Source organism: Mercenaria mercenaria, unplaced genomic scaffold (assembly GCF_021730395.1).
Source record: "Mercenaria mercenaria strain notata unplaced genomic scaffold, MADL_Memer_1 contig_1992, whole genome shotgun sequence".
In the NCBI taxonomy this organism is placed as follows: domain Eukaryota; kingdom Metazoa; phylum Mollusca; class Bivalvia; order Venerida; family Veneridae; genus Mercenaria; species Mercenaria mercenaria.
The window spans coordinates 6,188-18,596 of record NW_026460017.1 but is presented as its reverse complement, the minus strand read 5'-3'; the positions used below and the strand labels follow the sequence as shown (position 1 = coordinate 18,596).

The 12,409-nt window shown below is 37.1% G+C and overlaps 1 protein-coding gene across 1 annotated transcript in view; it reads left to right on the top strand.

Annotated features, from left to right (window-relative positions):
• LOC128552061 (carboxy-terminal kinesin 2-like) overlaps window positions 1-12,126 on the top strand; it is a gene marked incomplete at its 5' end in the record, with an annotated part of 53,071 nt that extends 40,945 nt beyond the window's left edge. Inside the window, 2 exons of the mRNA XM_053533057.1 lie at window positions 11,045-11,194; window positions 11,745-12,126. Of these exons, the coding sequence (XP_053389032.1) occupies window positions 11,045-11,194; window positions 11,745-11,789 (195 nt within the window). The remainder of the gene's footprint in view (window positions 1-11,044; window positions 11,195-11,744) is intronic.
• Between the last annotated feature and the right edge of the window lie 283 nt (window positions 12,127-12,409).

Here is a 12,409-nt window from a genome sequence, read left to right as displayed (position 1 = left end):
TCTTGTCCTCAAGTGCCATGATAACAGGTGAGCGATATAGGGCCATGATGGCCCTCTTGTTCTGGTTGTGCTGACATCCTCTACTGCCAAGGAGAGGTTTTTGGATGTCTGACATGTTTTTTGCAGACAGCACTTATACATGAAAAATGTATTGAATACTGCAAATAACCACAATGAAACTGACGCCAGTCTTTTTTACGTCAATGGACATAGCAAAACGCAGCTGCAAGTGCCAAAGCATTTCCTGTTTATTTTTGGATGCATTTTACATTTGAAATCACTAATAATTGGCCAGTAAACAATGATATTAGCAGCGTTTTGCAAATAATTCAATTAATTGGTACATGTAATTGCATTACTGATTTCTACAGAAAATTCAACTTGTCCTCAGGCTATTTGTATATGCAGGTATGGGTAAATAAGTTGATTTTTATTCCAGATGACCCCTTTTATGCCCCCTTGGAAGAAGTGGGAGTATATTGCTCTGCACCTATTGGTCAGTCAGTCCATCTGTTGGTAGAGCAAACGGTGTCAGCCCAATAACTTGAGAACCATTACCAAGAACATCAAACTTGCTAGCATTATGAGGCTTATGAAGTAGATTGCCCCTGTTTGTTTTTAAGGTCAAAGATCAAGGTTACAGGGGTCTGCCACTTAAAAAAACCTTCAAGCTTGATAGCATCATTGGGGTTATGAAGTAGATCACCCCTGTTGTTTTTAAGGTCAAAGATCAAGGTTACAGGGGTCTGCCACTAAACAAAACCTTCAAGCTTGGTAGCATCATTGGGCTTATGAAGCAGATCGCCCCTGTTGTTTTTAAGGTCAAAGATCAATGTTACAGGGGTCTGCCACTTAAAAAAACCTTCAAGCTTGGTAGCATCATTGGGGTTATGAAGTAGATCACCCCTGTTGTTTTTAAGGTCAAAGATCAAGGTTACAGGGGTCTGCCACTAAACAAAACCTTCAAGCTTGGTAGCATCATTGTGCTAATGAAGTAGATGACCCCTATTTTGGGGGGGGGGGGGGACTTGAACCTTGAAAACGGTTTTTAACCAGGTTTTCGTAGAAAATCGGTTATTAGATTGGGGTAGGTTGGGCAGGCGGGCGGGTGGGCGTCAAACTTTGTTTCCTCACAATAACTTTAGTTTGGAACAAGCTATAAACACCAAACTTGGCCTGTAGATGGTAAGGAGACGAAGGTTGGGATTGCATTTGGGTCAAGGTCGCTGTTACTAAAAATAGAAAAAATGGTTTCCGCTCTATAACTTTAGTTTGCATTGATGTTTTGAAATTAAACTTGGCATATAGGTAGCTTATAGAAAAACCAAGGTTGGGATTGTATATGGGGTCATTGGGGTCAAATTCAAGGTCAGGATAACTTATTTAATCTTCACACTTAGAAAATTCCACTGTGGCACAGTGGTCTAGAGCGTTGGGCCAAAAGCTACCTTTTAGTCAGTGGGATGGGAGGGCGTTGGTTCAGATCCTACCGAGATAAAAAAAGTGAAAAAAAACATTCTTTTTTTTTGTGATAAAAAAAGTCATTTTAATGCCATTTGGTCAAGGTCAAGGTCACAGTTACTAAAAATAGATTCTTTCCCTCTAAAAACAGATTTTTTTCTCAATGTGATCTTCAAAAAGGTGGTTTCCGCTTTATAATTTTAGTTTTGACTTCCTTACAGCAAGCTTCTTTGAATGATATTTGGGGTCACTGTTACTAAAAATAGAAAAATGGCTTCCACTCAATATCTTTAGTTTGGTCAGTATACTTGGTGTGTAGATAGCTTTTATCAAACACAAAAGGTTGGGAATGTATTTGAGGTCACTTGGATCAGGGTCAAGGTCAGTGTAGCTAAAATTAGAAAAATGGGGTCAAATTTGAAATAAAAAATAGATTTTTGTGCTGTAGAATGGAAGGGTGTCTGTTCAAATCTCACTGAGATCCAAAAACATTTTTTTTGTTTTTTTGTTTTTTGTTTTTTTTGCTGACAAAAAGGTCATTTTGATGACATTGGGTAACTAAAAATAGAAAAATATGGTCATAGTTATAATAAAAAATAGATTTTTTTCATAATAGAACATGAACATTTTTTAGCTCACCTGAGCACGAAGTGCTCAAAGGTGAGCTTTAGTGATCACCCTGTGTCCGGCGTCCGGCGTCCGTCCGTCCGTTGTCAACAATTTGACTGTTAACACTCTAGAGGTCACATTTTTGGCCCAATCTTAATGAAACTTAGTCAGAATGTTACCCTCGATAAAATCTTGGACGAGTTCGATATTGGGTCATCTGGGATCAAAAACTAGGTCACCAGGTCAAATCAAAGGAAAAGCTTGTTAACACTCTAGAGGTCACATTTTTGGCCCAATCTTAATGAAACTTGGTCAGAATGTTACCCTCAATAAAATCTTGGACGAGTTCGATATTGGGTCATCTGGGATCAAAAACTAGGTCACCAGGTCAAATCAAAGGAAAAGCTTGTTAACGCTCTAGAGGTCACATTTTTGGCCCAATCTTAATGAAACTTGGTCAGAATGTTACCCTCAATAAAATCTTGGACGAGTTTGATATTGGGTCATCTGGGGTCAGAAACTAGGTCATCAGTTCAAATCAAAGGAAAAGCTTGTTAACACTCTAGAGGTCACATTTTTGGCCCAATCTTAATGAAACTTGGTCAGAATGTTACCCTCAATAAAATCTTGGACGAGTTTGATATTGGGTCATCTGGGGTCAGAAACTAGGTCATCAGTTCAAATCAAAGGAAAAGCTTGTTAACACTCTAGAGGTCACATTTTTGGCCCAATCTTAATGAAACTTGGTCAGAATGTTACCCTCAATAAAATCTTGGACAAATTTGATACTGGGTCATCTGGGGTCAAAAACTAGGTCACCAGGTCAAATCAAAGGAAAAGCTTGTTAACACTCTAGAGGTCACATTTTTGGCCCAATCTTAATGAAACTTGGTCAGAATGTTACCCTCAATAAAATCTTGGACGAATTTGATATTGGGTCATCTGGGGTCAAAAACTAGGTCACCAGGTCAAATCAAAGGAAAAGCTTGTTAACACTCTAGAGGTCACAATTTTGGCCCAATCTTAATGAAACTTGACCAGAATGTTAATCTTGATGATCTTAAGGTCCAGTTTGAATCTGGGTCATGTAGGATCAAAAACTAGGTCACCAGGTCAAATCAAAGGAAAAGCTAGTTTACACTGTAGAGGCCACATTTATGACCATATCATAATGAAACTTGGTCAGAATGTTAATCTTGATGATCTTAAGGTCAAGTGTAAATCTGGGTCAGGTGGGGTCAAAAACTAGGTCACTAGGTCAGATCAAAGGAAAAGCTTGTTAACACTGTAGAGGCCATATTTAGGACTGTATCTTCATGAAACTTAGTCAGAATGTTAAACTTGATGATCTTTAGGGCAAGTTTGAATCTGGGTCATGTCGGGTCAAAAACTAGGTCACGGGGTCAAATCAAAGGAAAAGCTAATTAACACTTCAGAGGCCACATTTATGACCATATCTTAATGAAACTTTGTCAGAATGTTAATCTTGATGATCTTTAGGTCTGATCTAAATCTGGGTCAGTTGGGATCAAAAACTAGGTCACTAGGTCATATCAAAGGAAAACCTTGTTAACACTCTAGAGGCCACATTTATGACTGTATATTCATGAAACTTAGTCAGAATGTTAAACTTGATGATCTTTAGGTCAAGTTCGAATCTGGGTCATGTCGGGTCAAAAACTAGGTCATGGGGTCAAATCAAAGGAATGGCTAGTTAACACTTTAGAGGCCACATTTATGACCATATCTTAATGAAACTTGGTCAGAATGTTAATCTTAATGATCTTTAGGTCTGTAGGTCAGGTGAGCAATACAGGGCCTTCATGGCCCTCTTGTTTATTAAAACTCGTGACTAAACCAACTTTTTTCATCATTTCGTCCATACGTCCTTTCTCATAACTCGAATTTCGGTTATCTCGAAATAAAAGGCACGGTCCCTTGAAATTCGAGATATCGAGTTTCGACTGTACTTGCTGTTGAGGTTGTACATAAATATTGAATGCTCAAAATTTCCAAATATTGGCCAGGGGCATTCCATCTTTTTGTAAGTTTGAAATATTATATTCCTCCTACTTCTATATTCACAAAAACATATGATGAGTCTTGCAATTTACTAGGTAATCCATATACAGCAGGAAAATCTTAGATAAAGAAAGTCATGTCTTCAGATTTTTTTTTAAATAGTTTGCTAATGAATTTTTAATTTCTTCAGTGTTAAGTTCTGTGTTTAGGCATTCTTGTTGTCTTGAAACTTGTTACACAAAGTCATATTGATCATCATTTAGTATTATAGAACTGGTATAAAAAGAATCACAAGCCTATGTTACATTGTATGGATCATGGTTCTATTTCCACTCTTATCTCAGAGAACAAGGTGTGTCCTAGTGATTTTCACTGTTTAATATTTCATTTTGCTATTCTATTTGATACACTTCTATTTCACTACCTAGTCCTATATATAGTCGGTTGTCCGTATTTGAGTAGGTGATTGCTGAAGCATACACATCCTTCAGAAGTATTTGAATCTTGTTACAGTCCTCTGTTAGCTGATGGATACTGTCCAAACTTTTAACATATACCAAACCTTCACTGTCTATTGTTGTATCATCTGGTGATTTCAGGTTTTTGTCCTTGTAGATGGCCTTGACCTTGCCATCTAGGGTCATACTTGTAACGGTGTTTTTACCGTAACTTGCCAGATAGATAGTTTCATTGTTTGGACTTACTGCTATACTATCAGCAAAACCCTCAGTGTTGATTATTTTCAGAGTCTTTCCTTGCATGTCAGTGATTCTAACTTTTCCCCAATGTAACATAAAGAAACTTCCTCTGCTATAAGCTAAATCTTTGCAGAATATATCAATAGCTATCTGATGACCTTTACTGAGGGAACCAGACATTGACACTGACAGAAACTGGATTTTGTTTTGAAAGTTATGTGTTATTGTCACTGCAATTTGATTATTATTCACATTAGTTATACTTTGAACAAGGTCACATTTCATTTTCATTTCATTTGTTACTTTCATATTCCTTACATCTACCACTTTTACTGATTTGTTTGTATGGTTAAGTACAGCAAGGTAGTGGTTTTGTACCACTGCAAGTCCCCGGGCACTTATCATGTCATTATTGTCATTGTCAGTATTTATATCAATCTCTGACACAAATTTTGCAGTTGTCAGTCTACATATTTCAGTTGTGTTCTTTAACACTTCCTTAATTTGAGTTGAAGTTGTCAAGGCATATCCTTGAATTTTGTTTCCACCATCTAATTTTTCAAATTCTTTGTTAACAGTCTCCATTTTTTGTTTATAGTTTTTGACAGCTATAAATAATTCACAGTTTTGCCCATTTTTCTGTTTTGTGTGAATAGTAGTTTTGACTTGTTTAAGATCATCACCAATGGAGTCCAATGCAAATGTGGCAGTTTTCAAAATTTTCTTGTTTCTTTTATCAATATCTTCAATTCTTCTTTCCATTTCTGTCTCAAGGTGATCAAAGAATTTGTTTATTTCATCACGCTGCTTTTTCAGGTCTGCCCTTGCCTTGCTTTTCATTTCATCTGTTTCAGTTATATATGATCTAAGTTTTTTCTTTCTTCCATTAATTGATTCTAGCATGTTGTCGAGCTTGTTTGTAAATTCTTTAAATTCTTCACTTTGTTCTAGGTCAGAGGCAATGTTAGGTATGTGGTCAACATTTTGACACTGACGATGATTGACAGTGATGCAAGCATGGCAACCAAGCTTGTTGCATGACTTACAGAAATATTCTATAATCTTTGTCGGGTGAATGCTACACATTTCTTGGCAGACATCTCTGGCACCAGCTTTTCTTGTATCTACTGGCATTTTATCCTTATCTTGAAGCACATGATGTCTGAAGGCTTTATACCTTGTGTGGTTCTTATAACACTGTCCACACAGGTACTCGGAACAGTCCACACAAAATCCTTCAGCTTCAATTTGTTTACCATCATTCACACAAGGTTCACAGTAAATATCCTTCAGTTCATCAGAGGCTGCTACCACTGATCTGCTATATTCTGCCATTTTTAGTGTTTTTCAAGTTGCGTACAAGAAGGTGGCTTGTTTATATAGGTCAAATAAATTCTATCATGTGATATCCTGTCCCAACGAAGTTCTATCGGTGTTTAATTTAACATTAAAAAGGTTGCAGATTACAAAGATACTAAGTCCAATAATTTATTTCATCTTGATAACATTAATTTCAAACTTAGCATTGTTGTTTTTTTCTCTCCAAGTTTTTTTAATTGTTTTAGTTTACAATTTTACTTCCTTCTGAACACGTAATGGGTCTTCGCTTGTCATTGACATAACTTTGTCTAACACAAAATACCTGTGTGTATCGATTTTTAAAGGTCTGATATTTGCATTAAAGTTAAATTAAATATACCACCTACACCCTTGTTATCCGGATAATATGAAATGATGTGATAATTCCAAAATGCTACAAAATGACAGATGAACGCTTCTGAAAATTTCAGGTTTTTTGGTAAGTTGCTTTGGCTTGATAAGAGATTTTAACCACCAGATGTTGCAAAAGGAACGAATGGTTATTTGTTTCCATGGAACTCAAACTATTTTATTTTATTTTTGTGAATACAATACACAGTGTATTAAATAGTTTACAAAATCCATGTAAGTTTAGTTTGAATTGTTTTTAGCTCACCTGAGCACAGAGTGCTCAAGGTGAGCTTTTGTGATTTCCCTGTGTCCGTCGTCCGTCGGCGTCCGTCGACTTCAACAATTTAACACTCTAGAGGTCACAATTTTGGCCCAATCTTAATGAAACTTAGTCAGAATGTTACCCTTAATAAAATCTTGGACAAGTTCGATATTGGGTCATCTGGGTCAAAAACTAGGTCACCAGGTCAAACCAAAGGAAAAGCTTGTTAACACTCTAGAGGTCACAGTTTTGGCCCAATCTTAATGAAACTTGGTTAGAATGTTACCCTTAATAAAATTTTGGACGAGTTCGATATTGGGTCATCTGGGGTCAAAAACTAGGTCACCAGGTCAAATCAAAGGAAAAGCTTGTTAACACTGTAGAGGCCACATTTAAGATGGTATCTTCATGAAACTTGGCCAGAATGTTAACCTTGATGATCTTTAGGTCCAGTTTTAATCTGGGTCATGTAGGATCAAAAACTAGGTCACCAGTTCAAATCAAAGGAAAAGCTAGTTAACACTCTAGAGGTCACATTGATGACCATATCTTAATAAAACTTCAGAATGTTAATCTTGATGATCTTTAGGTCAAGATCAAATCTGGGTCAGGTGGGGTAAAAAACTAGGTCACTTGGTTAAATCAAAGGAAAAGCTTGTTAACACTCTAGAGGCAACATTTATGACTTTATTTTCATGGAACTTAGTCAGAATATTAATCTTGATGATCTTTAGGTCAACTTCGAATCTGGTTCTTGTGGGGTCAAAAACTAGGTCACCGGGTCAAATCAAAGGAAAAGTTAGTTAGCACTTTAGAGGCCATATTTATGACTGTATCTTAATGAAACTTGGTCAGAATGTTAATCTTGATGATCTTTAGACCAACTTTAAATCTGGGTCATGTAGGGTCAAAAACTAGGTCACCAGGTCAAATCAAAGGAAAAGCTAGTTAACACTTTGTAAGCCACATTTATGACCATATCTTAATGAAACTTGGTCAGAATGTTAATGTTGATGATCTATAGGTCAAATTTAAATCTGGATCAGGTGGGTCAAAAACTAGGTCACCAGGTCAAATCAAAGGAAAACCTTGTTAACACTCTAGAGGCCATATTTATGACTCTATCTTCATGAAACTTGGTCAGAATGTTAACCTTGATAACCTTTAGGTCAAGTTTGAATCTGGGTCATGTTGGGTCAAAAACTAGGTCACCAGGTCAAATCAAAGGAAAAGCTAGTTAACACCCTAGAGGCCACATTTATGACCATATCTTAATGAAACTTGGTCAGAATGTTAATCTTGATGATCTTTAGGTCAGTAGGTCAGGTGAGCGCTACAGGGCCTTCATGGCCCTCTTGTTTTAAAGAACCTGTTGGCGTAATGCAAAGTTTGAAAACCTGGTTTTCGTGGAATTTCAACTTTCTTGTCACTCAATAACTTGAGAACCACTTGATACAGAACCTTCAAACTTGAAAGCTTAATTGGGCTTATGATGTAGATGACCCCTATTGTTTTGAGGGTCAAGGTCATAGGGGCCTGAACCTTAAAACAGATTCTGCTTAATAACTTGAAAACCACTTGAACCAGAACCTTCAAACTTGATAGCATGATTGGGGTTATGAAGTAAATAACTCCAGACGTTCTTGTAGTCAGTAAGTCAAAGATCAAGGTCACAGGGGCCTTAACCTAGAAACTGCCTCCACTAAATAACTTAGGAACCACCTGACCCAGAAACTTCAGAATTGATAGCATGAGCTAATGAAGTAAATGACCTCTTTTTTTTAAGGGTCAATAAGTCAAATGTCAAGGTCACAGCAACATAAACATTGAAAATTATTTCTGCTTGGTAATTTTAGGACCACTTGATCAAGACCCTTCAAACTCAGTGGCATTATTGGGCTTATGAAGTAGATGACCATACTGTTTTGGGGGTTAGCAAGTCAAAGGTAAAGGTCACAGAGGCTTGAATCTTGAAAATGGTTTCCGCTCAATAACTTTGGAACTACTTGACCCAGAAACTTCGAACTTGAATGCCTGATCAGGCTTATGAAAAATATGACCTATATTTTGTTTGTTTTTAGCTCACCTGAGCACAAAGTGCTCAAAGGTGAGCTTTTGTGATCGCCCTGTGTCAGTCGGCGTCAACAGTTTGACTGTTAACACTCTAGAGGTCACAAATTTGAGCCATTCTTAATGAAACTTGGTCAGAATGTTACCCTCAATTAAATTTTGGATGAGTTCGATATTGGGTCATCTTGGGTCAAAAACTAGGTCACCAGGTCAAATCAAAGGAAAAGCTTGTTAACACTAGAGGTCACAGTTTTGGCCCAATCTTAATGAAACTTGGTCAGAATGTTACTCTCATTAAAATCTTGGACAAGTTCGATATTGGGTCATCTGGGGTTAAAAACTAGGTCACCAGGTCAAATCAAAGGAAAAGCTTGTTAACACTTTTGAGGATACATTTTTGGCCCAATTTTAATGAAACTTGGTCAGAATGTAACCCTTAATACAATCTTGGACGAATTTGATATTGGGTCATCTGGGATCAAAGAAAAAGCTTGTTAACACTCTAGGGGTCACAATTTTGGCCCAATCTTAATGAAATTTGGTCAGAATGGTACCCTCAATAAAGTCTTGGATAAGTTTGATTTTGGATCATCTGGGGTCAAAAACTAGGTCACTAGGTCAAATCAAAGGAAAAGCTTGTTAACAATTAGAGGCCACATTTAAGACTGTATCTTCATGAAACTTGGACAGAATATTAATCTTGATGATCTTAAGGTCCAGTTTGAATCTGGGTCATGTGTTGTCAAAAACTAGGTCATCAGGTCAGATCAAAGGAAAAGGTAGTTTACACTGTAGAGGCCACATTTATGACCATATTTTAATGAAACTTTGTCAGAATGTTAGTCTTGAGGCTTGATAGGTCAAGTTTGAATCTGGGTCAGGTGGGGTCAAAAACTAGGTCACTAGGTCAAATCAAAGGAAAAGCTTGTTAACACTCTAGAGGCCACATTTATTACTGTATCTTTATGAAACTTTGTCAAAATGGTAATCTTGATATTCTCAAGGTTCGGTTTGAATCTGGGTCATGTAGGATCAAAAACTAGGTCACCAGGTCAAATCAAAGGAAAAGCTAGTTTACACTGTAGAGGCCACATTTATGACCATATCTTAATGAAACTAGGTCAAAATGTTTATCTTGATGATCTATAGGTCAGATTCAAATCTGGGTCAGGTGGGGTCAAAAACTAGGTCACTAGGTCAAATTGAAGGAAAAGCTTGTTAACACTCTAGAGGCCACATTTATGACTGTATCTTCATGAAACTTGGTCAGAATGGTAATCTTAATGATTTCAAGGTCCAGTTTGAATCTGGGTCATGTCGGGTCAAAAAATAGGTCACTAGGTCAAATTGAAAGAAAAGCTAGTTTACACTTTAGAGGCCACATTTATGCCATATCTTAATGAAACTTGGTCAGAATGTTAATCTTGATGGTCTTTAGGTCAATAGGTCAGGTGAGCGATTTGTTTTTGTTATTCAGTCAAAGGTGAAGTTCACAAATTTTATAAACGATCACAACAGCAATCTTTTCAGTGCCGTGTGGCAGCTGTGAAAAGACTCGTTCTTGGATTCAGTGTTGTTATATTTTCAGGTCCTTTGGGATCATGAAGTCCATTCAATAGATGTGAAATAGAGCTCCGCTTAAGCCGGTGCTAGGTAGCATGAGAGGTGTTGCACATTTCATTACCTCTCATGAACAGACTCAGCAAAATGGAGTCTGCTATTATCCTTCTTGGTTGCATTCTATGCTTCCAAATGATCTACAGATTTTATTGAAAAACTTTTCCGCTCAATAATTTGGGAATCACTTGACCTAGTATCTTCAAATTTGATAGCATGATTGGGCTTTATGAAGTAAATAATGTGTTAAGGTATAGGGGTTAGTAAGTCAAAGTCACAATGATCATTGGAATGAAAATTAGAAAACCTATGGGGGGAGGTGGGGTGCATATTTGTTTTAAAACAGCTCTTTAAACAGAATATGATGGCTTAATGCAATGTTTGAAAACCTTGTTTTATGGAATTTCCGTATTTCTGTTTCTCTAAAATTCGTTTTGCAGAGGTTTATTCTGCTTTGACTTGGCGAGACTTGATGGCAGTTACTGTCTATTTTGACAGAACCAAGCTATTAGTTGATGCTCTTTGCACCATTATTATCAGTTCTTGTATCCGTCTTAACAGTTTGCTCTTTTAAACATGCCATTTCAAATTACAGGAGAATCACGTACCATACAGGAATAGTAAGCTCACCTACCTTCTACAGAATTCACTTGGGGGAAACAGTAAAACATTGATGTTTGTGAATGTCTCCCCAAGGGAGGAGAACTTTTCTGAAACACTCAATTCGCTTAGGTTTGCAACAAAGGTAAGTTTCTGAATTCACCTTGTTTAGATTTTACTGAATTATTTCTAGAGCTTTTTTAAGGACCTCCTTGTTCAGTGTCACTGATTTCAGACCACCAGCCCCTCACCTGAATTAGAGCCCAGCTTGGGTTATCATCTAGCTGGTGTTTGGAAATTTGGTTTTTTACCCATGTGCCTGACTTTGCCTGAAATTGTTATGACTGCAGCTGGGATCAAACTCTGAACTAGTTGAATGTTCAAAACTCTACCTGCTTAAATTTCATTTCCCATTTTATAAGAATATATAACTAGCTTCACATGACTACCATTAAATGCATCATACCTAATATTTATTGATATAGGCACAGTGGTGAAGGGGAAATGGTTTGTCTCTAGTTCGTCTTCCTTTGGAGTCCAACACCAGGCTCCAAAAATGCCCTACCAATTTGCATGGACTGGTCAGAAACCCAGGAAATAGTCATTGAACAAAGATAACATGTCATGAGCACTTTCTCTACACTCAATGTATATAAGCAGATATAAACTGATTAATGTTTATTTTCAAATTTCAGGTGAACCAGTGTAATATTGGGACTGCCACAAAGAAATCTAAATAAAAGCATCTGCTTCACAGAACAGTGCCTTGTTTTTAGGAATCAAAAATGGCTTATTTTATTGGTTAGGACAGTTGCAGGAAATGAAATAAGCTAGCTTTAAGTGCTTTTCTTAGATCATAATGCTGTGTTTGCTATTTTAGCTGCAAGAAATGCTTAAAGGTTATCTGAAATATTAAACCACGACCTTTAACTGTAATAGGTTTGCATGTGTTTGTCCTAAATGTTACTGTTAACCGGCTTCTCTTCAGGAAGATTAAACAGTATGTCATTTGAGTCGCGCCATGAGAAAACCAACATAATGCGTTTGAGACCAGCATGGATCCAGACCAGCCTGTGCAACCGCACAGTCTGGTCAGGATCCATGCTGTTTGCTAACAGTCTCTAAATAGGATTTGAAAGCAAACAGCATGGATCCTGACAAGACTGCACGGATGTGCAGGCTTGTCTGGATCCAAGCTGGTCACAAACGCACTATGTTGGTTTTCTCATGGCTCAGCTCATGTAGATTTTAGAAAATGTAGGAAAATTGAAAATGTAAAGGTTATGGTTGATGTTGATTAATGGATTTTAATGCGTAATTGAAGAATAGTATTAAGAGAACGAACATTTAATATTATTTG